Genomic DNA, 19937 nt, shown 5'->3' on the forward strand with positions numbered 1-19937 from the left:
TGTAAAAATGTCCACAACATTCCCATTGCCTGCAAGTTCAAAACATCACTGTGGTTCCCTGGCCAACATCTCCCTGGTGGGCTTACAGTAGTGCTCTGGTGATGCTCAGTGTAAGCTGCAAGAACAAGCTTCTCAGTTTCCACGACCCTGCAGTCTTGAAGACTCAATATCACATTCAATCATTTTAGACACTGCACACCTACCTCCTTTATGCACCCTGACATCCCAGGCCTTGTGATGACATGGTCAGCCAACCATTCTCAATGACTCACTGTCCCCATTACCAAGTTTTCTCCTTCCCTTGCTTACCATCTCGCATCCCATTGTCTGTCTCTCTCTTGGCTCTGTCTCCATCATATTCCACCCACCGCCCACCCCAATACTCTGTCTTTAGTATATATGCCACCTTTTCTTAGCCACAATCATTTGTGCGGAAGGGTCACTGGACCCCAAACATTAATTCTCCTTTCTTTCTCCAGCAGATGGTGATGGAGGGTTGCTTTTCAGACTGGAGGCCTGTGACCAGCAGTGTGTCACAAAGATTGTGCTGGGTCCACTGCTTTTCATCATTTATATAAATGATTTGGATGTGAACATAGGAGGTATGGTTCGTAAGTTTGCACATGACACCAAAATTGCAGGTGTAGCAGACAGGGAAGAAGATTACCTCACAGTACAATGAGACTATGATCAGATGGCCAATAGGCCGAGAAGTGTCAGATGGAGTTTAAGTTAGTTACACGTGAGGTGCTGCATTTTGGAAACGCAAGTCAGGCAGGACTTCTCCACTGAATGGGTAGGTCCTGGAGAGTGTTGCTGAACAAAGAGATGTTGAAGTGCAGATTCATAGTTCCTTGAAAGTGATGTCCCAGGTAGACAGGATAAGTGAAGAAGGGATTTGGTTCGCCTGCCTTTTTTTGGTCATTACATTGAGTACAGGAGTTGGGAGGTCATGTTGCGTCTGTACAGGACATTGTTTAGGCCACTGTTGGAATACTGTGTTCAATTTCAGTCTCATTGCTATGGGAAGGATGTTGTGAAATTTGAAAAGTTTCAGTCAGAAAAGATTTACAAGGATGCTGGAGGATGTGAAGCTATAGGGAGAGAGTGAATAAGTTGGGGCTGTTTTCCCTGGAGCATCGGAGGCTGAGGGGCGACCTTACAGAGGTTCATAAAATCATAGTTGAAAAGGGTGGTGCTGGAAAAGCACAGCAGGTCAGGCAGCAACCGAGGAGCCGGAGAGTCGACATTTCGGGCAAAAACCCTTCATCAGGAAACATGAGTACTGGTTGAAAATGTATTGAGTAGTACTGTTCTAGACTATGAGTTATATGTTGACAATATGTGCATTGGACTTGTTAAAGTGCTACATGCATTCTCTAAGACTGAAGCAAGGGCAAAGAATCTGACAGCTCTACTTAATTCACGTTCAATCTCTTTAGCACATTGAAATCTCTTAATGTATAGCAACTGTGTGTAGAATAGCAGGGGAATATGTAACTTTGTATGTCGTGATATAGTATCCAGTGAAATAAGTGAGTCTTCATTCAAAAAAGCCTAAAGGAAGTTAGATATGAAGCATGGTATAGTGATTGTCTTTGGGATTTGCAATTTATGTAATCAGGGCATTATTGCATACACTTAACAAGGCAGGATGTTAGAGGCAGTAATGGCACCCATGCACAGGGATTTAAAGGAAAAGAAGCAGATTACTTCAAAGCTACATCCAAGAGTTTGCACATCTACCTTGTTATAACTGGTCTATCGCCATCGTTTCATTAAAGGTCCTCGCCAATAAAGTTGTTCTTTACATCTAAGAAATACCTTATTTTTCATTATTTTCAATAAGTTAAAGGATACAAGAATACTGCACTCATCTTATCAAATATATTAATAGAAAATGAGACACATCTGAAAAAAGACAGGAGACAGCCATTGAGATCTTTGGTAAGTGTTCCATTGGCGACTGAGTTTAATGAAACCTTGGCTCTGAATGAAGACTTTTTTTTAACATTCAGACTAAATTTGGCCTCTCAACTGTAACTTATAGTAAATAGAGAAAGTAATAATCAACAAAACAATGGAAAGATCAATAAGAATTGCATTGGGAGCGTCAGCTAGATTCTAATGGACAACGAAGGAGAATTGACCAATGAGGGATTTAGGAGTATGTGTGAGAATCTGAATATTGCAGCAATGTGCACGGAGACAGGAAGCTCATTTAGAATAGAATCTGTGACAGTCCTGTATCAATATCATGCTTCTCTCCTTTCTTGGCTTCTCTTGTACAGTCAAGCTGCTCATGGTGCTGCAAACCTGGCTTGACTGCAGCCCCCTGAGGAACCAGCACCATCATCGGTTTCCAAAATGGTCAGCCTCGGGGCCCTACCCTGGACCCAGAGGTCCAAGTTCACTATTCCAGAGGTGTGCAATAACATCTCTGAACAGGTTGATTAGAAATTATCTCCCAAGATGTGTTATGGTGTCTTATGGCACAGTAGTAATTCCCCTACCCCTGAGTCGGGGAGGGTTGTATGTGAATGTTTTGAGTATAGATGCTAGCTTTGTAGAAAGCAATAAACAATCTCATCAAAGTCTTTCATCTCTGTGTATGCTCTGCTAATAGGTTTGGAAGTCTAACAGTGGTTGTGCGTAGGGAAAAATGAAGATGACAGCACCCAGTGCACTCTACAGGTGCTGGTTACACAAACATGCTGAGCTAGGTTCTCAGAATGGAAAGATTAATCCATTAAAGCTATGTCCCTTACTGAGTGTGTCGGTGTAAAAGGAAATCCCGGGCTGTGATCAGACTCGGGGCAATGTTCAGGATCTGGTTTAAGACCAAACCCTGTGATGGTCCTTTCTGCTCAGTGACCCAAAGTAGCTGTCTTTTACCTGGTGTCATTCTGCATCTGGTACTTTGCATATTCCATGGCACTACTGATGTAAGAGCCACTCCACAGAGCAATGTAGAAGTGATGGTAGAAAGTGAGCGAGGCCTGCACAGGAACTGGTTTAATCTGTATCATCACAGAAGCAGCTCCTGTTGAAAGATGAGAGACAGGTTGAGTATGTCAGAGCTAAGGCTTCCTGCTCACGCTGGCTGATGTCCCCAGCTGGTGCTTCCAGTTCTCTCCTATAATTTACTCTGCACTTTGATAAACCTTCCGTTGTTCCCTCAGAGATAAAAGAGATGGTAGCATGGTGGTACTGTAAGAACCAGTAACCCAGAGGACTTGAATAATGACCCAGAGACATGATTCAAATCCCAACACATCAGATTAGGGTCGTTTAAATTTGGCGTATAATTCTGGAATGAAATGCTCATTAATAACGATCATGAAATTGTTGGATTGTTTTTAAAGAGCCATCTGGTTAACTGATGTCCTTCAGAGAAGGAAATCTGCCGTCCTGTCCTAGTCTGGCTTACATGTGAGTCCAGCCCCACAGCATTGTGATTGATTCTTACCTGCCGAGAATAAGCCATTTGTTTGGAGATGGTCTATCATCAAATGACCGAGGGATACTGGGAAGAAGAAATGTTGCCCTTGTCAATGATATTCAAATCCCAAGACTGAATTTAAAAATAGTTAATTGAGTAACACTTGGTATACATCCGTCCTTAGCCTGGGTGGTTTGGCCAATTATTCTGAGTGGAGATCCTCCCATAGAAATCCCCACTTCAGCCCCATGGAGTGGACCCTTCTCCCATAGACAGGTCACTGACAGACACCAATGGGTATTGGCAAAGACTTCACCCACGGTGCAATCTCAGAGCACCCACTTTCAAAAGACAGGCTGCGACTAAGTTGAAGATCTTGACAGACGCCTTGTTGCTATCACTGGCCTAATGGTTTAAACTGCACTTGGAACTGTGCAATATCCACGTGCAGCCTAAACCGACACAGTGTTGGTGCTCTGCAGTCAGGTAGAGAGATAGATGTTGTGTCTGAGCTACAATCCCAGCAGATGGTACTATTGGATAGGTCAGATCCCAACATGAAACCTGGCTTGACGAACCATTTGTATTCATCACTTAGCATGGTGGTCAGTCACTATGAAATATTCATACAAAGCTGCAGATTTTCTTTAACAACAAAACAGATGTGTATCACTTAAAAGAACGATAAAGCAAAAACCCAAACTACTTAAATATAGGAGATAGAATGATCTCAAAGCACACGGCAAAACAAAGTCTCAGCCTGTTTCTGATACTTTTTATGACACAGGCTCAAGTCTTGAGAAATTAGACCTGATCTCAATCCCTTCTTAACTGTCTCTTTACAGTTTTGTTGCTTTGGACTTTGGAAAGAATTTGATGAGGCCTTACACATCTATTGACATGAATCTTTTCACAAATCTGAGAGCAACTGCAGATTTCGAACCAAATTCTGCCAGTTTAGAAGCTTCACAAACGAAACCCTTCTGCTCGGGTGACCTACCCTGAACGGCCCTGACTTCGATATCGAACAGAAAGTAACCTTGCTTCTAAACATGATCCTGGTGCCTTCTGAACTGAATTAGAGAAAGAAAATACTTGTTCTAAACTCTTCTGCACAGAAAATAAAGCTAATGGCCTTGCATGAGTAATCTCCCTGTTGGAAACCCAAAAATATAAACATCTTTCTGTTGACAAGGCAGAGGACTACAATCACATGCTTTCTGAAAAATGCTGGATCTAGTGACTTTCTGGAAGGATTCTTGAACTTTGTTGTTTTTTTTAAAGAAAACCCCTCACAGAAGTAACTAACTACCTCTATTGTGAAATTCAAATTCCAAAAATGATATCAACATTTATAAATTATACACCATTTTTCACACTCAGGATTACCTCAGCTCCATCAAACTCTCACTGGGACTTGGTGCAGAGAACAGCTGCTGGCCCCATCAGATGGGCCTGAACTTACTGTCACTTGAGCAATGGTAAAGAAATGTAGTGTGCTCCACTCTGTGCCTTCATCTTTCATCGAGTCTAACAATGCAGGAGGCCCTTTGGCCCATCGCGTCTGTGCCAGCTCGTTAAAATGGCTGTTCAATTAGTCCCACTCCTCTCATCGTTCCCTTTGACCCGCCCATTCTTCTTTTTAACGTATACCTCCAATCTCCTTTTGAATAATTTATTTCTTACAAACTCGTGTAAACTATTGGAGACACATTGTTACCAGAGATGTGCTGAATTTTAACCCAGGCCTACTTGCTCCATGCTGAGGAAAGCCTGGTGGAAGCAGCCTTGCCTGCCAAATACATGTGGCAGTCCGTGTTTCTGAACTGTTCAGAGGACTACAACGTGAGGATGCTGTCTGACTAATGGTCCATCTCATTGTGTCTCCTATTGAACTTTACTCGGGAGGCAAATTTAATGATATTTGTATGCAATAAATTTGCACAAAGCTGTGCTAAGCAGAAAGTCTAACAGTTAATGTCCAACCTATTCCAGCGAGCTTTTGATATTTAGAAATGAATGTTTGAGTCAAAGACACTCCCTCCAAATCACACTAACAGCAGAATGTCAGGGGTACAGAAGGACAAAGTAATAAATGATTGGGAATGTTTGAGGGTGGTACGTGAATGGAATGAGTTGCCAGAGGAAGAGGTGGAGGCTGGTACAATTACAACATTTAAAAGGCATCTGGGTGGGTATATGAATAGGAAGGGTTTGGAAGGATATGAGCCAAGTACTGGACTAGATTAGGTTGGGATATCTGGTCGGCATGGATGAGTTGGAGCGAAGGTCAGTTTCTGTGCTGTACATCTCTATGACTCTATAACAGTATAAAAAACCAAACCGGAACTATCGACCGGTTTTGTGGTACTGTCCCTCATTAATCTGTTAGTCCCTGCAGAACTGTAACACTGTAAGGAGTCAGGGTCTGTGTATCTATACCCCAGTCCTGTGGAACTGTGTCCAAGTAATCAGGGCCTGTATGACGTTATTCTAGTTCTGTGCAACTGCATCCCAGTAAGCACGCAGGGTACTCCTGCATCCCAGTTCTGTGGTATTGTACCCCAGCAAGCAGCCAGCACATGTGGAACTCTAACAAGTCAGGTACTAGCACTTTTCATTTATAACTCAGTAAGCACTAGCATCTTTAACGCAGCAGAGCTCCATTTGCCATTCCACATGAGTTCTTGAAGTTACTCAGTGTTTCCAGCACACTGTAATTACCTCCAGCCCAAGTCTCTCCTCATGCCTGTAGTCTGGACTCCCCGTGATAGCAGGCCCACTGCTTGGTCTCCAGGCAGCAGTAATCCCAGAGCCTGGACATTTAGCGGCGGTAGTAGGCCTGGGGCCTACATTCATGATGATGTCAGAACTGGGGACTCCTTGAGGCAGTAGGCCCAGAGCCTGGACTCTTGGCCGTGTCAGCAAGGTGATGGCAGTGTCAGAGCCAGGTACCCCGGGGGAACTGACGTTGTGTCATTGCTGTTCCTGGACTGGGACTCCTTGAGGACTGGAACGTCCTGCAGAGACCTCACAGAAGCCCTGAAGCTGTGCCTGAGACCTCTGTTTGAACAGAAGGTGAACTCCAATTTAACATAATTATTTAACACAATTGTATGTCAAAATGGCACCACATACACCTTTTACTATATCTTCAAGATATATGTGACAATAAATCATTCATTCGATCATTCATGCTGTCCTTCAGGACTGAGGTGGGATTTGCTTCGATTCTGATTCGATGGGTTCTGAGGACGATGAAAAGTCCAACGTGTGATCTCCAGACTCTGCCACAGGCAGGGCAGCTGGTGTTGAAGGTTTGGCTGGATGGGATTATTTGGAATTTGTATATTTTTTCTGTGCCTCACATCTCCTAAGCAGTTCCCTGATGAGTATGGTCCCTTTCCAAATAAGCCTTCTCCATTTTGTTTGTTTACAAGGCCAGGGGCTCCCATGTCTCAGCGGGAATGTTTGATCTCTCCAGGGATATTTTGAGACACATTCCAAAAGGCTGTCCTCTGGGAGTTTCCCACCCCATTTGAGTTTTGAAGAGAGCCTCCAATCCATGACAAAAGCCACCGTAATGTCTGTCAGAGGGTCAGTGTGCAGATGCGTGTGTGCTCACTCAGAGAATGAACTCCGGGTCATTGCTGACTCCTTGTCAAAGCTGATGAGAAGATGGATCTTTCACTAAACCCCAGCAAAATACGGTCCTCTTCCAACCAGTAAAACACCCTGCCTACCTCACATCAACTGAGATGAACTGCAAGATCCTGGAAAATGTGGATCACCTTGTGTGTGTCAGGAGCCCCTGCTTGATGGAAGGATGCCTATTATTTATCCTCACCCATTTGCCAGCTCAGCCTTTAGCTGATTATTGGGAACAGCATTGGAGAATCTCAAACTTGAGACTAAGGACATGGCAGCAGAGATCTCTGCCTCCTACAGGCTGGGACAACCTACCCAAGGCATCTCAAAACACTGGAGAAGTGCTTTCCCAAGATCCTCTAAATCCAGTGGCAAAAAGGTGCTCCAACTGCAGCTTCCTCTCCCAAGCTAAATTGCACAGCAACGGGTCACTAATCATTCAAAAGCAGCTCTCTGGCTTGGAAATGTCATTTTTATGATTGACAGCAGACTCTCGAAACAACTGCACAAAGTACTTACTATACTGAGCACATGCAGGCATTCAAAAGTTAACTGAAGTCGGGACCAGGGTACAGAATTTGTGATTTGTGTTATCAGAATTGTTTGTTGAGTTAGCCACAACCTATTCAGGCCTTGGGTACAGCCTCCTTGCTGTGATTTGCGGGGAAACTGGTTATCTCTCTAAGCTATGCTGTTTATCTGGCCCACAGTACTGACTGGCACACAGTCTTTTAGTCACAGTGACAGGGTGGCAGTTACGTGTAGGAGCAGCTAACATTGAGGTGCAACGTCCTGAAGAATTGACATTCGACAAGGACACAGCTTACAAGGATGGAAATACCACCTAGCTCCAAAGAGAGGATACACTATGAGTCCTCGATGGCTAACATCATGGCAGTGAGCAAAGGCAGCCACCTGGCATCGCAGGTGAGTGTTGGGAATTTTGCTGAACTTTATAGTATGCTCAAACTGCAGGGAGAGGATGTCGACATAAAACAGGCTGAAAGACTCAGAGACTAGAAGGCCCAAAGTCTAGAGGCCCGTGTGAGAAGAGTTTGGCACGTAGTGAGCGGCCTTGTACCAATCACCCAATTGTCAGGAAGAAACAGATGTTGAAGTTAATGTCACAGCCAGGACAGGAAGAGAGATTTTTACAATAATGTGGCTACAAAACACTAGCGCGACCACACTTGGAATATTGTGTACAGTTCTGGTCGCCCCATTACAGGAAGGATGTGGAAGCACTGGAAAAGGTGCAGAGGAGATTTACCAGGATGTTGCCTGGTCTGGAGGGAAGGTCTTATGAGGAAAGGCTGAGAGACTTGAGTCTGTTCTCACTGGAAAGAAGAAGGCTAAGAGGGGATTTGATAGAGACATACAAGATGATCAGAGGGTTAGATAGGGTAGACAGTGCAAGTCTTTTTCCAAGAATGATGACATCAGCTTGTAGGAGGGGACAGAACTACAAACTGAGGGGTGATAGATTTAAGACAGATGTCAGAGCCAGGTTCTTTACTCCGAGAGTAGTAAAGGTGTGGAATGTTCTATCTGCTAATGTAGTTAACTCAGCCACATTAGAGAGATATAAACAATCCTTGGATAAGCACATGGATGATGATGGGATAGTGTAGGGGGACGAGCTGAGAATAGTTCACAGGTCGGTGCAACATCGAAGGCCGAAGGGCCTGTTCTGTGCTGCATTGTTCTATGTTCTATTCTGGATAGGGTGGATAGGCAAGGTCTTTTACCCAGGGTAGGGGAGTCCAAAACTAGACCTCATAGATTTAAGGTGAGAGGGGAAAGATTGGGCGGCACGGTGGCACAGTGGTCAGCACTGCTGCCTCACAGCGCCAGAGACCCAGGTTCAATTCCCGCCTCAGGCGACTGACTGTGTGGAGTTTGCACATTCTCCCCGTGTCTGCGTGGGTTTCCTCCGGGTGCTCCGGTTTCCTCCCACAGTCCAAAGATGTGCAGCTCAGGTGAATTGGCCATGCTAAATTGCCCGTAATGTTAGGTAAGGGGTAAATGTAGGGGTATGGGTGGGTTGTGCTTTGGCGGGTCGGTGTGGACTTGTTGGGCCGAAGGGCCTGTTTCTACACTGTAATGTAATCTAATTGATAAGGGACAGTGTTTTCACACAGAGGATGGTGCGTACATGGAACAAGCTGAAGAAGAAGTGGTGGAGGCTGGTACAATTACAATATTTAAAAGGCATCTGGATGGGTATATGAATAGGAAGGGTTTAGAGGGATATGGACCAAATGCTAGCAATGGGACCAGATTAATTTTGGATATTGGTTGGCATGGACAAGTTGGACCGAAGGGTCTGTTTCTGTGCTGTACATCTCTATGACTCTGTTCTCCTTTCTGAAACAGAGTAAAACTATGCAGACACTGTGGACCTTCCAGGAGGACAGCAAATCTAATGACGAAGGACACTAGTGCAGGATATTGAATGAGTGGACTCACCTGAAGGTGACTGAGTGACAAGCATTGAATTCTGAGCAGTCAGTCCCTTCTGTGGAACAGGCAATGGAGAGGACATTGCCTGTACCCAGCTGAGAGCCCATGTCCCACTCCCACGTGGCACATGCCAAGGAGAGTGGCTTTCAAAAGAAAGAGCACTCTGAGTTTACCATTGAGGGTGAGGTGGGCAATGACAATGTCGGTAACTGCAGATGGCATCTGAAGCTTCAGTGTCTTTAGTTGTTCCTCCTGCAACCAGTAACTGAACAATATCTCAACAGGAACGATCCAATTGGGAGAACCCAACGCCAAAAGCCACCCAGGCGGAGAGATGCTGTCACTCCCAGAAACATCCCTTGGCCAGTGAGACAAATGGAAGGCTGGTAAAGAGTGGAGCAGACAGCTCAGCAGAGTCCCTGCTGGTCCTCGATGATGGAGCTGACCTGTCTGTTGTAGAGAAAGATGGGGGCCAGTACACAGGATTAATTTCCTTGGCCAAAGATGTGAGCCTTGCAGATGAAGGATGTCAGGCCAAGGCTGCTCCATCAGGAGGTGAATTTGGGGAAAATAAAAATGAGCACAAAAGGCCAGTGCTGTCTGACAATATATCTGACACAGCCTTGAACGTGACAGAGGATAGTGAGGAACAGGAATGTCCCATCTGTATTGAACGATATGACTCTGGCACTCACAAGCAGGCCTTGCTGAACTGCAACCATAGCTTTTGTGACAGCTGTGTGAAAAGCATTATGGAGGAGGCAGCAGTGAGCAACACCAGCCAGATCTGCTGCCCAATCTGTCGCCAGAGAACCCCAATGCCTGAGTGGGAAATCCGTCAGCTTCAGGAAGAGGTGACGTGTTTAAATGGAGCAGTGGCTGGCAGACTGGTCATGATGCCCACACCCCCAGCCCCACGAGGAAGGCCATGCTGGAGGCTGCAGCAGGCCGTCCGCCAGCGTTTGTTGACCACTCGGAGGTGTGGATATTTGCCATGCCTGAGATACCCATTGTGGCTGGTGAATGCATTAGCACAGTGTGACCAGACATCACCATATTGCTACCTTTGCTCCATTCTCCTCCTGTACGGGCTGGAGTTACTGTGTCTTTCTCTCATTTTCACTCCTGTGATTATCCTAATCTTGCTCTTCACATTACTGGACAAAGAGTGAGCTGATGGCAATATAGGTCATAGACCCAGCCTTCAGCAATTAACCTACCTACACATAAATGGTGCAATAACAATCGATAAACATTGCAAATCAATGCTAGACCTGAGTAAGATATTGGAAATCCCAGGGGATGGAATATAACATGGGAGGGAGGAGGAGCCGGGGGGGTTAGGCTTAGAGTAGATGGAATCCAGATGTTGGGATGGGAATGCAAGGGAACCAGTGGATCAGGGAGTGAAGTGAACAGAATCTGTTTGGACTGGGATTTAGAGTGAGCAGGAGCTGGTTGGATTGAGGATTGGAATGTGCAGGAGCTGGTTGGAATGGGGATTGGAGTGAACAGGACCTTGTTGGATTGGGGATTGGAATGAGCAGGAGCCGCTTTGGGGATTGGAGAGAAAGAGAGCTGGTTGGGTTGGGGATTAGATAGATTGGGAGCTAATTGGATTGGGGATTGAAGTGAGTGGGAACTGTTTGGATTGGGGATTGGAGAGATTAGGAGCTGGTTGGATTGGGGATTGGAGAATAGGAGTTAGTTGGATTGTGGATTGGAGTGAATGGGAGCTGGTTGATTGGGGATTGGAGAGGATGGGAGCTGGTTGGATTGGGGATTGAGGTGAACCTGAGCTGTTTGGTTTGGGGACTGGAGAGAACGGGAGCTAGTGGATTGGGAATTGGAGTGAACAGGAGCTGGTTAGACTGGGGATTGGTATGAATAGGAGCTGATTGAATTGGGGATTGGAGTGAGCAGGAGCTGGTTGGATTGAGGATTGGAATGCGCAGGAGCCGGTTGGATTGGAGATTGAGGTGAACCGGAGCTGGTTGGATTAGGATTTGGAGTTAATGGGAGCTGGTTAAATTGGAGAGAATGGGACCTGGTTGGATTGCGGATTGAAGTAAATGGTACTGGTTGGATTGGGAATTAGAGAGAAGGGGATCTGGATGGATTGGGGATTGTAGTGAACAGGATCTGATTGAATTGGGGTTTGGAGTGAATGGGAGCTGGTTGAATTGGGAATTGAAGTGAATGGGACTGGTTGAATTGGGAATTGTAGTGAACAGGATCTGGTTGGATTTGGGATTGGAATGAGCAGGAGCCGGTTGGATTGGAGATTGAGGTGAACCGGAGCTGGTTGGATTAGGATTTGGAGTGAATGGGAGCTGGTTGGGTTGGGAATTGGAGTGAATGGGAGCTGGTTGGATTGGGGTTTGGAGTGAACAGGAGCTGGTTGGAGTGGGGTTTGGAGTGAATGGGAGCTGGTTGGAGTGGGGTTTGGAGTGAATGGGAGCTGGTTGGATTGGGGAGTGAGGTGAACCAGAGCTGGTTGGATTGAAAAATGGAGTGAAAGGGAGCTAGTTGGATTGGGGATTGGAAAGAATGGGAGCTGGTTGGATTGGGGACTGAAGAGAATGGGAGCTAGTTGGATTGGGGATTGGAAAGAATGGGAGCTGGTTGGATTGGGGATTGAAGAGAATGGGAGCTAGTTGGTTTGAGCACTAAAGTGAATGGGAGCTGGTTGGATTGGGGACTGAAGAGAATGGGAGCTAGTTGGATTGGGGATTGGAAAGAATGGGAGCTGGTTGGATTGGGGATTGAAGAGAATGGGAGCTAGTTGGTTTGAGCACTAAAGTGAATGGGAGCTGGTTGGATTGGGGATTGAAGTGAATGGGAATTGGTTGGAATGGGGACTGGAGTGAACCGGAGCTGGTTGGATTGGGGATTGGAGAGAAAGAGAGCTGGTTGGGTTGGGGATTGGATAGATAGGGAGCTAATTGGATTAGGGATTGGAGTGAGTGGGAACTGTTTGGATTGGGGAATGGGGAGAACAGGAGCTAGTTGGTTTGGGGATTGGAGAGAAAGAGAGCTAGTTGGGTTGGGGATTGGATAGATTGGGAGCTAATTGGATTGGGGATTGAAGTGAGTGGGAACTGTTTGAATTGGGGAATGGGGAGAACAGGAGCTGGTTGGTTTGGGGATTGGAGAATGGGAGCTAGTTGGATTGTGGATTGGAGTGAATGGGAGCTGGTTGGATTGGGGATTGGAGTAAATGGGAGCGGGTTGGATTGGGGATTGAAGAGATTGGGAGCTGGTTGGATTGGGGATTGGAGAGAACAGGAGCCGGTTGGATTACGAATGGAGAATGGGAGTTAGTTGGATTGTGGATTGGAGTGAATGGGAGCTGGTTGATTGGGGATTGGGGAGAATGGGAGCGGGTTGGATTGGTGATTGAGGTGAACCGGAGTTGTTTGGTTTGGGGACTGGAGTGAACGGGAACTAGTGGATTGGGGATTGGAGTGAACAGGAGCTGGTTGGATTGGGGATTGGTATGAATGGGAGCTGATTGGATTGGGGATTGGAGTGAACAGGAGCTGATTGGATTGGGGATTGGAATGAGCAGGAGCCGGTTGGATTGGGGATTGAGGTGAACTGGAGCTGGTTGGTTTGGGGACTGGAGTGAATGGGGCTGGTTAGATTGGGGATTGGAGAGAATGAGAACTAGTTGGTTTGGGGATTGGAGAGAATGGGTGCTGGTTGGATTGGGGATTGGAGTGAATGGGTGCCGTTTGGATTGGGGAATGGGGAGAACAGGAGCTGGTTGGTTGGGGATTGGAGTGAACGGGAGCTAGTGGATTGGGGATTGAAGAGAATGGGAGCTGGTTGGATTGGGGATTGGAGTGAATAGGAGTTGGTTGGATTGGGGACATGGGGTGACAGGAGTTGGTTGGATTGGGGTTTGAGTGAACAGGAGCTGATTGGATTGGGGATTGGAATGAGCAGGAGCCGGTTGGATTGGGGATGTGGTGAACCGGAGCTGGTTGGTTTAGGGACTGGAGTGAATGGGAGCTGGTTGGATTGGGGATTGGAGAGAATGGGAGCTGGTTGGATTGGGGATTGGAGTGAATGTGAGCTGGTTGGATTGGGGATTGGAGTGAACAGGAGCTAGTTGGATTGGGGATTGGAGTGAGTGGGAATTGTTTGGATTGGGGAATAGGGAGAACTGGAGCTGGTTGGTTTGGGGATTTGAGAATGGGAGTTAGTTGTATTGGCGATCAGAGTGAATGGGAGCTAGTTGGATTAGGGATTGGAGTGAATGGGAACTGTTTGGATTGGGGAATGGGGAGAACAGGAGTGGTTGGTTTGGGGATTGGAGAACGGGAGCTAGTTGGATTTGCATTGGAGTGAATGGGAGCTGGTTGGATTGGGGATTGGAGTGAATGGGAGCTGGTTGGATTGGGGATTGGAGTGAATGGGAGCTGGTTGTATTGGGGATTGGATAGATTGGGAGCTGGTTGGATTGGGGATTGGAGTGAATGGGAGCTGGTTGTATTGGGGATTGGAGTGCATGGCAGAAGTTTGGTTGGATTGGGGACATGGAGTGAACTGGAGTTGGTTCAATTGGGAGACAGGAGCTGGTTGTATTGGGGATTGGAATGTGCAGGAGCTGGTTGGATTGGGAATTGGTGTGAACAGAAGCTGATTGTTTCAAACCATTGTTTCAGAACTGTATAAATAAACCCTTTAAAAGCAACACATTTTTAAGATCTTTATTTTATTGCTTCCTAAATGAAGTGTAACGGTTAATGAGAGCATCAATCTGTACGAATTATCGAGTGATGGATTAGTGATGGGAATTGGAGCAGATTCAGCTAAAGGTAATTATTATTTCGAAGTTTCACTTCTTTCATGTGTAAATCATGTGTAAACTAGCATGGTCATTCTAACAGATGAGAGACTTAACAAACAATCAAGGTATTTTTCAATGTATAATTTCAGTTACCCCACATTGTAAACTTTTGCTATAAATTCTGTGTCTTACAATTGTCTCCTCCACAACCACCTGATAAAGGAGCGTCACTCCGAAAGCTAGTGCTTCCAATTAAACCTGTTGGACTATAACCTGGTGTTGTGTGATTTTAACTTTGTACACCCCAGTCCAACACTAGCATCTCCAAATCATGTGCTGAACAGGTTCACTGATGTAGTTACTAACCCTGTGTAGAAACTGTCAGCATTCTAAATTAGACTGTTTGGAATCAGTCATTTAAAGGAGACAGTACTGTGTTACTTTGTAGGGAACTGGCTACCTGCATGTGTGAGTTGGAAAGGCTTAGTGTTCTGGTGTATGGATAGAGTGGAAGGCAGGAATGCTAAACAAAACTTCATTTCAAGGCCTGAAACAGCACTTACAGTCAGAGAGTCATCGAGATATACAGCAAGGAAACAGACTCTTCGGTCCAATTCGTCCATGCCGACAGGATATCCTAACGTAATCCAGTCCCGTTTGCCAGCACTTGGCTCATATCCCTCTAAACCCTTCCTATTCATATACCCATCCAGATGCCTTTTAAATGTTGCAATTGTACCAGCCTCCACCACTTCCTTTGGCAGCTCGTTCCATACACTTACCGCCCTCTGTGTGAAAAGTTGCCCCTCAGGTCTCTTTATATCTTTCCCCTCTCACACTAAACCTATGTCCTCTAGATCTGGACTCCCCGACCCCAGGGAAAAGACTTTGTCTATTTATCCTATCCATGTCCCTCATGATTTATAAACCTCTATAAAGGTCACCCCTCAGCCTCTGACGCTCCAGGGAAAACAGCCCCAGCCTGTTCAGCCTCTCCCTGTAGCTCAGATCCTCCAACCCTGGCAACATCCTTGTAAATCTTTTCTGAACCCTTTCAAGTTTCACGATAAGAAGGAAACCAGAATTGCATGCAATATTCCAAAAGTGGCCTAACCAATGTCCTGTACAGCCACAACATGACCTCCCAACTCCTGTACTCAATACTCTGACCAATAAAGGAAAACATACCAAATACCTTCTTCACTATCCTATTTACCTGTGACTCCACTTTCAAGGAGCTATGAACCTGCACGCCAAGGTCTCTTTGTTCAGTAACACTCCCTAGGACCTTACCATTAAGTGTATAAGTCCTGCTCTGATTTGCTTTCCCAAAATGCAGCACCTCGCATTTATCTAAATAAAACTCCATCTGCCACTTCTAAGCCCATTGGCCCATCTGGTCAAGATCCCGTTGTACTCTGAGGTAACCTTCTCTGCTGTCCACTACACCTCAATTTTGGTGTCATTTATCAGGACTGGGTATCTATTAATTGGTTGAAACCTATTCTATTTTCAAATTTTAAGAGCATACACATTGGTGGTAGAGTTAATACAATGCATAAAAAGCACCATAAGTATCAGTAAATAATTAATTTACAACTCATTAAAAATGGCAGTATAAGTGGTATGTCAAAGCTGCAGTATGTGAGAGCTCGTGCGTACCATTATGATCCAGGGGAAAAATATTTGTGCAAAGTGTGTGAGATTTAAACAGCTTTGGCTCAGAGTTCATCAGCTGGAGTCTGAACCACAGACACTGGATTGCATCAGGGAGGGTGAGAGTTACCTGGATTCTTTATACCAGTAGCCAGTCACACCTCTTAGGATACTGTATTCTGGTGTGGTCAGTGTGTCAGGGACAAGAGAATTAGATTAGATTACTTACAATGTGGAAACAGGCCCTTCGGCCCAACAAGTCCACACCGCCCCGCCGAAGCGTAACCCACCCATACCCCTACATCTACATCTACCCCTTACCTAACACTACGGGCAATTTAGCATGGCCAATTCACCTGACCTGCACATCTTTGGACTGTGGGAGAAAACCGGAGCACCCGGAGGAAACCCACGCAGACACGGGGAGAACGTGCAAACTCCACACAGTCAGTCGCCTGAGGCGGGAATTGAACCCGGGTCTCCGGCGCTGCGAGGCAGCAGTGCTAACCACTGTGCCACCGTGCCGCCCACAGAATGTGACTGCGACTGAGGAATGTTTGGGACCCAGATGACTGAAGTGCAGAAGTATCAGCCTCCTGAAAACAGATTTGGATGGAAGTGGGGTCTGAGGCTAAATCAGCATACTGACATGATACAAGAAGACATTGGGGGGAGCCAAAAGAAACATAGTGGGGTATTAATGGATAGTCAGGGGGATTGACACAGTTCTCTGCAGCAAACAACGTGAGCCCACGTGACTGTGTTGTCTGCCCGATGTTAGGGTTCAGGTTATCTGCTCTGGGCTGGGGACAAAATTGTAGTGGGAGGAGGAACATCCAGAGCCGTGGTCTATGTAGGCACCAATCACACAGGTAGAGCTAGGAAAGAGGCCCTGCATAGCCAGTACGAGGAGCTAGGCACCAAATTAAGAAGCAGAACTTCAAAGGTAATAGTCTCAGCCATGTGCAAGTTGCCCTCGGGTAAACAATGCTAGAGAGATGAACGTGCAGCTGAAAGGCTGGTGTGAGAGGAATGGATTCCAGTTCATGGGGCACTGGCATCAATACTGGGGAAAGTGGGATGTGTACTGTTGGGATTATCTACACCTGAACCATACTAGGGCTGGTGTTCTTGTGAACTGTATAAGTAGGGACATAGAGCAGGTCTTAAATTAAATAGTAGAGCCTGAAAGCCCAAATTTGGGAAGTTGTGGTGAATTAAAGAATGGGAGTAATGCAACAGGGGATGGAATTAATGAGAGAAATGATATAACAATGACAGGAAGAGACACAGATCTAAGAGGAAATCAACAGATAGAGATGACACGAGTAATAAAAGGGCAAAACCTGAGGCACTGTATTTGAATGCACATAACATTCAAAACAAAGCAGATGAACTAAAAGTACAAATTGAGGTAAATAGTATGATCTCATGGCCATTACTGAGACATGGCTGCAGCTTGACCTATACTGAGACCTGAATATTGAAGGGTACGTGACATTTCAGAAGGACAGGAAGCTAGGAAAGGGTGAAGGCGTGGCTCTGTTAATTAAAGATCATATTAGCACAATAGAGAGGGGTTACCTAAATTCAGAAAACCAGGATATAGAAACAGTCTGGGTAGAGATGGGGAATGATAAAGGCAATAGATCACTTATGGGAAGTTGTGCACTGGCGTCTTAGCAGTAACTACAAGATATCAAGGAAAAAATAATGAGAGCTTGTCAAAAGGGAAGAGTAATTTTGATGGGACATTTTAACATACATATAGATTGGAAAAATCAGAGGTAAAAAAGGAGTCTAGATGAGGAATTTATTGAATGTTTCTGGGATAGTTGCTTAAACCAGCATGTTCTGGCAGCAACATAGAACAGGCTACAGTAGACCTGGTTTTGACTAATGAAGTAGGATTACTTATTGACCTCATCTGAAATCACTCTGAGTAGCAACCATCATAGTATGTTCTAGTTTGTACATAGTTAAAGGGAGAGAAGTGTGGTTCCAAGATGATTATTTTGAATTTAAATAAAGGCCATGAGGGTAGGAAAGCTGAGTTAGTGAAAGTGAACTGGCAACTTAGGTTAAGGGATAGGTCAATATAGATGGTGTGGCAAACATTTGGGATATTCCAGAAAGCACAACCCAAAGGACTAGCCACACTACCATACATCAGGAGTATTTCTGAACTGACAGCCAGACTACTGCGACCACTAGGACTCATAACAGCACACAAACCAACAGCCCCTCTCAGACAACAACTCACCAGAACGAAGGACCCGATACCTAGCATGAGCAAAACCAATGTAGTGTACAAAATCCCATGCAAGGACTGCACAAAACACTACATAGGACAAACAGGAAGACAGCTAACGGTCCGCATCCATGAACACCAACTAGCCACGAAACAACACGACCAGCTATCCTTAGTAGCCACACACGCAGAGGACAAGCAACATGAGTTCGCCTGGAACAACACCACTATTATAGGACAAACCAAACAGAGAACAGCCAGGGAATTCCTAGAGGCTTGGCATTCATCGACAGATTCAATCAATAAGCACATCGACCTGGACCCTATATACCAACCACTGCAACGGACAGCTGGAACTGACAACCAGAAGCGGCAGATTCAAACCACTATAAATGCCGGAGGAAACATCACAGAAGCGCTTCACAGGAGGCTCTCAAGCACTGAGGATGTCACCTAGACAGGGGACGAAATGTCTGCAACACAAATTCCCAGCTCGGCAAACAGAACCACAACATTCCAACAAATAAGAAAAAAACATTCTAAGAGACAATCCTCTATCCATAATTAACTAAAAATATCAAAGATAGTATCAAACTCTTTTCTTTGAGTTTGACACTATCTTTGATAAATTTAGATAAAGTCAAAGAAAAGATATATAATTCTGCAAAGATTAGTGGCAGGTCAGAAGATGAACAGAATGTCAAAAAAACCCCAAATAATTAGTAAAAGATTAATAAGGAGAGAAAAGAAAATTACAGAATGAGAGAATGTGAGCCAAAAGTATAAAAACAGACAGGAAAATTTCTTCAGCTATTTCAAAAGAAAAGATTTAGTGAAGCAAGTGTTGGTCCTGTAGAAATCTGGGGAATTGATAACGGAAGACAAACAGAAAGCGGACAGGTTTACATGTTTTGTGTTGGTCTACACTCGAGAGGATGCAAGTAACATTCTGGAAACAGCTGTAAATCAAGAATTGGAAGGGAGAGAGGAAATTAAGAAAATTACAATTTCCAGAAAAGTAGTACTGTGTAAATTGTTGGAAGTGTGAGTTGATAAATTCCAGGTTCTAGTGGATTTCATGCTTGAGTCATAAAAAAAACAGGCAGGGAAGTAGTTGACGCGGTGGCTTTAATTTTCAAGAACTCATTAAATTCAGGCAAGGTCCCTTCAGGTTGAAAAATAGCTCATGTGACACCTTTATTAGAAAGGGAGGGAGGCAGAAAGCAGAAAACTACATGCCAGTAAACATCTGCCATAGAGAAAATATTAGAAGCTATTATTAAAAATATCATAATAGGAACTTGGAAAAGTTCAAGGTGATCAAGCAGAGCCAACATGGTTTTGTGTAAGGCAAATGATGTTTAAATAACTTATTGAAGTTCTTTGAAGAGGCACCTTATGCTGTGGATAAAGGGGAACTAGTGGGTGTATGGTACTTCGATTTCAAGAAGGCATTTGATAAAGTGCCACATCAAAGGTTACTGTAGAAAATAAAAGTTCACAGTGTTGGCAGTAATGTATTGGATACAGGCTGGGTAATGGGAAACAGAGAGTAGGAATAAGTGGGTCTTTCTCAGGCTGGCAGGATATCACAAGTGGTGTGCCACAGGGGTCAGTGTCGGCACCTCAATTCTTTACAATTTATACAAATGATTTGGATGAAGGGATTGAAGATATTA

At 45.0% G+C, this 19937-nt stretch overlaps 1 protein-coding gene across 1 annotated transcript in view; it reads right to left on the reverse strand.

The window, feature by feature from the left end:
- The window catches only part of LOC140469626 (uncharacterized), a 321689-nt gene that overhangs the window by 68229 nt on the left and 233523 nt on the right, over positions 1-19937 (reverse strand). Inside the window, exon 3 of the mRNA XM_072566310.1 lies at positions 2896-3043. Coding sequence (XP_072422411.1) covers positions 2896-3043 — 148 coding nt within the window. The remainder of the gene's footprint in view (positions 1-2895; positions 3044-19937) is intronic.

This window comes from Chiloscyllium punctatum, chromosome 49 (assembly GCF_047496795.1).
Source record: "Chiloscyllium punctatum isolate Juve2018m chromosome 49, sChiPun1.3, whole genome shotgun sequence".
NCBI classification, from domain to species: domain Eukaryota; kingdom Metazoa; phylum Chordata; class Chondrichthyes; order Orectolobiformes; family Hemiscylliidae; genus Chiloscyllium; species Chiloscyllium punctatum.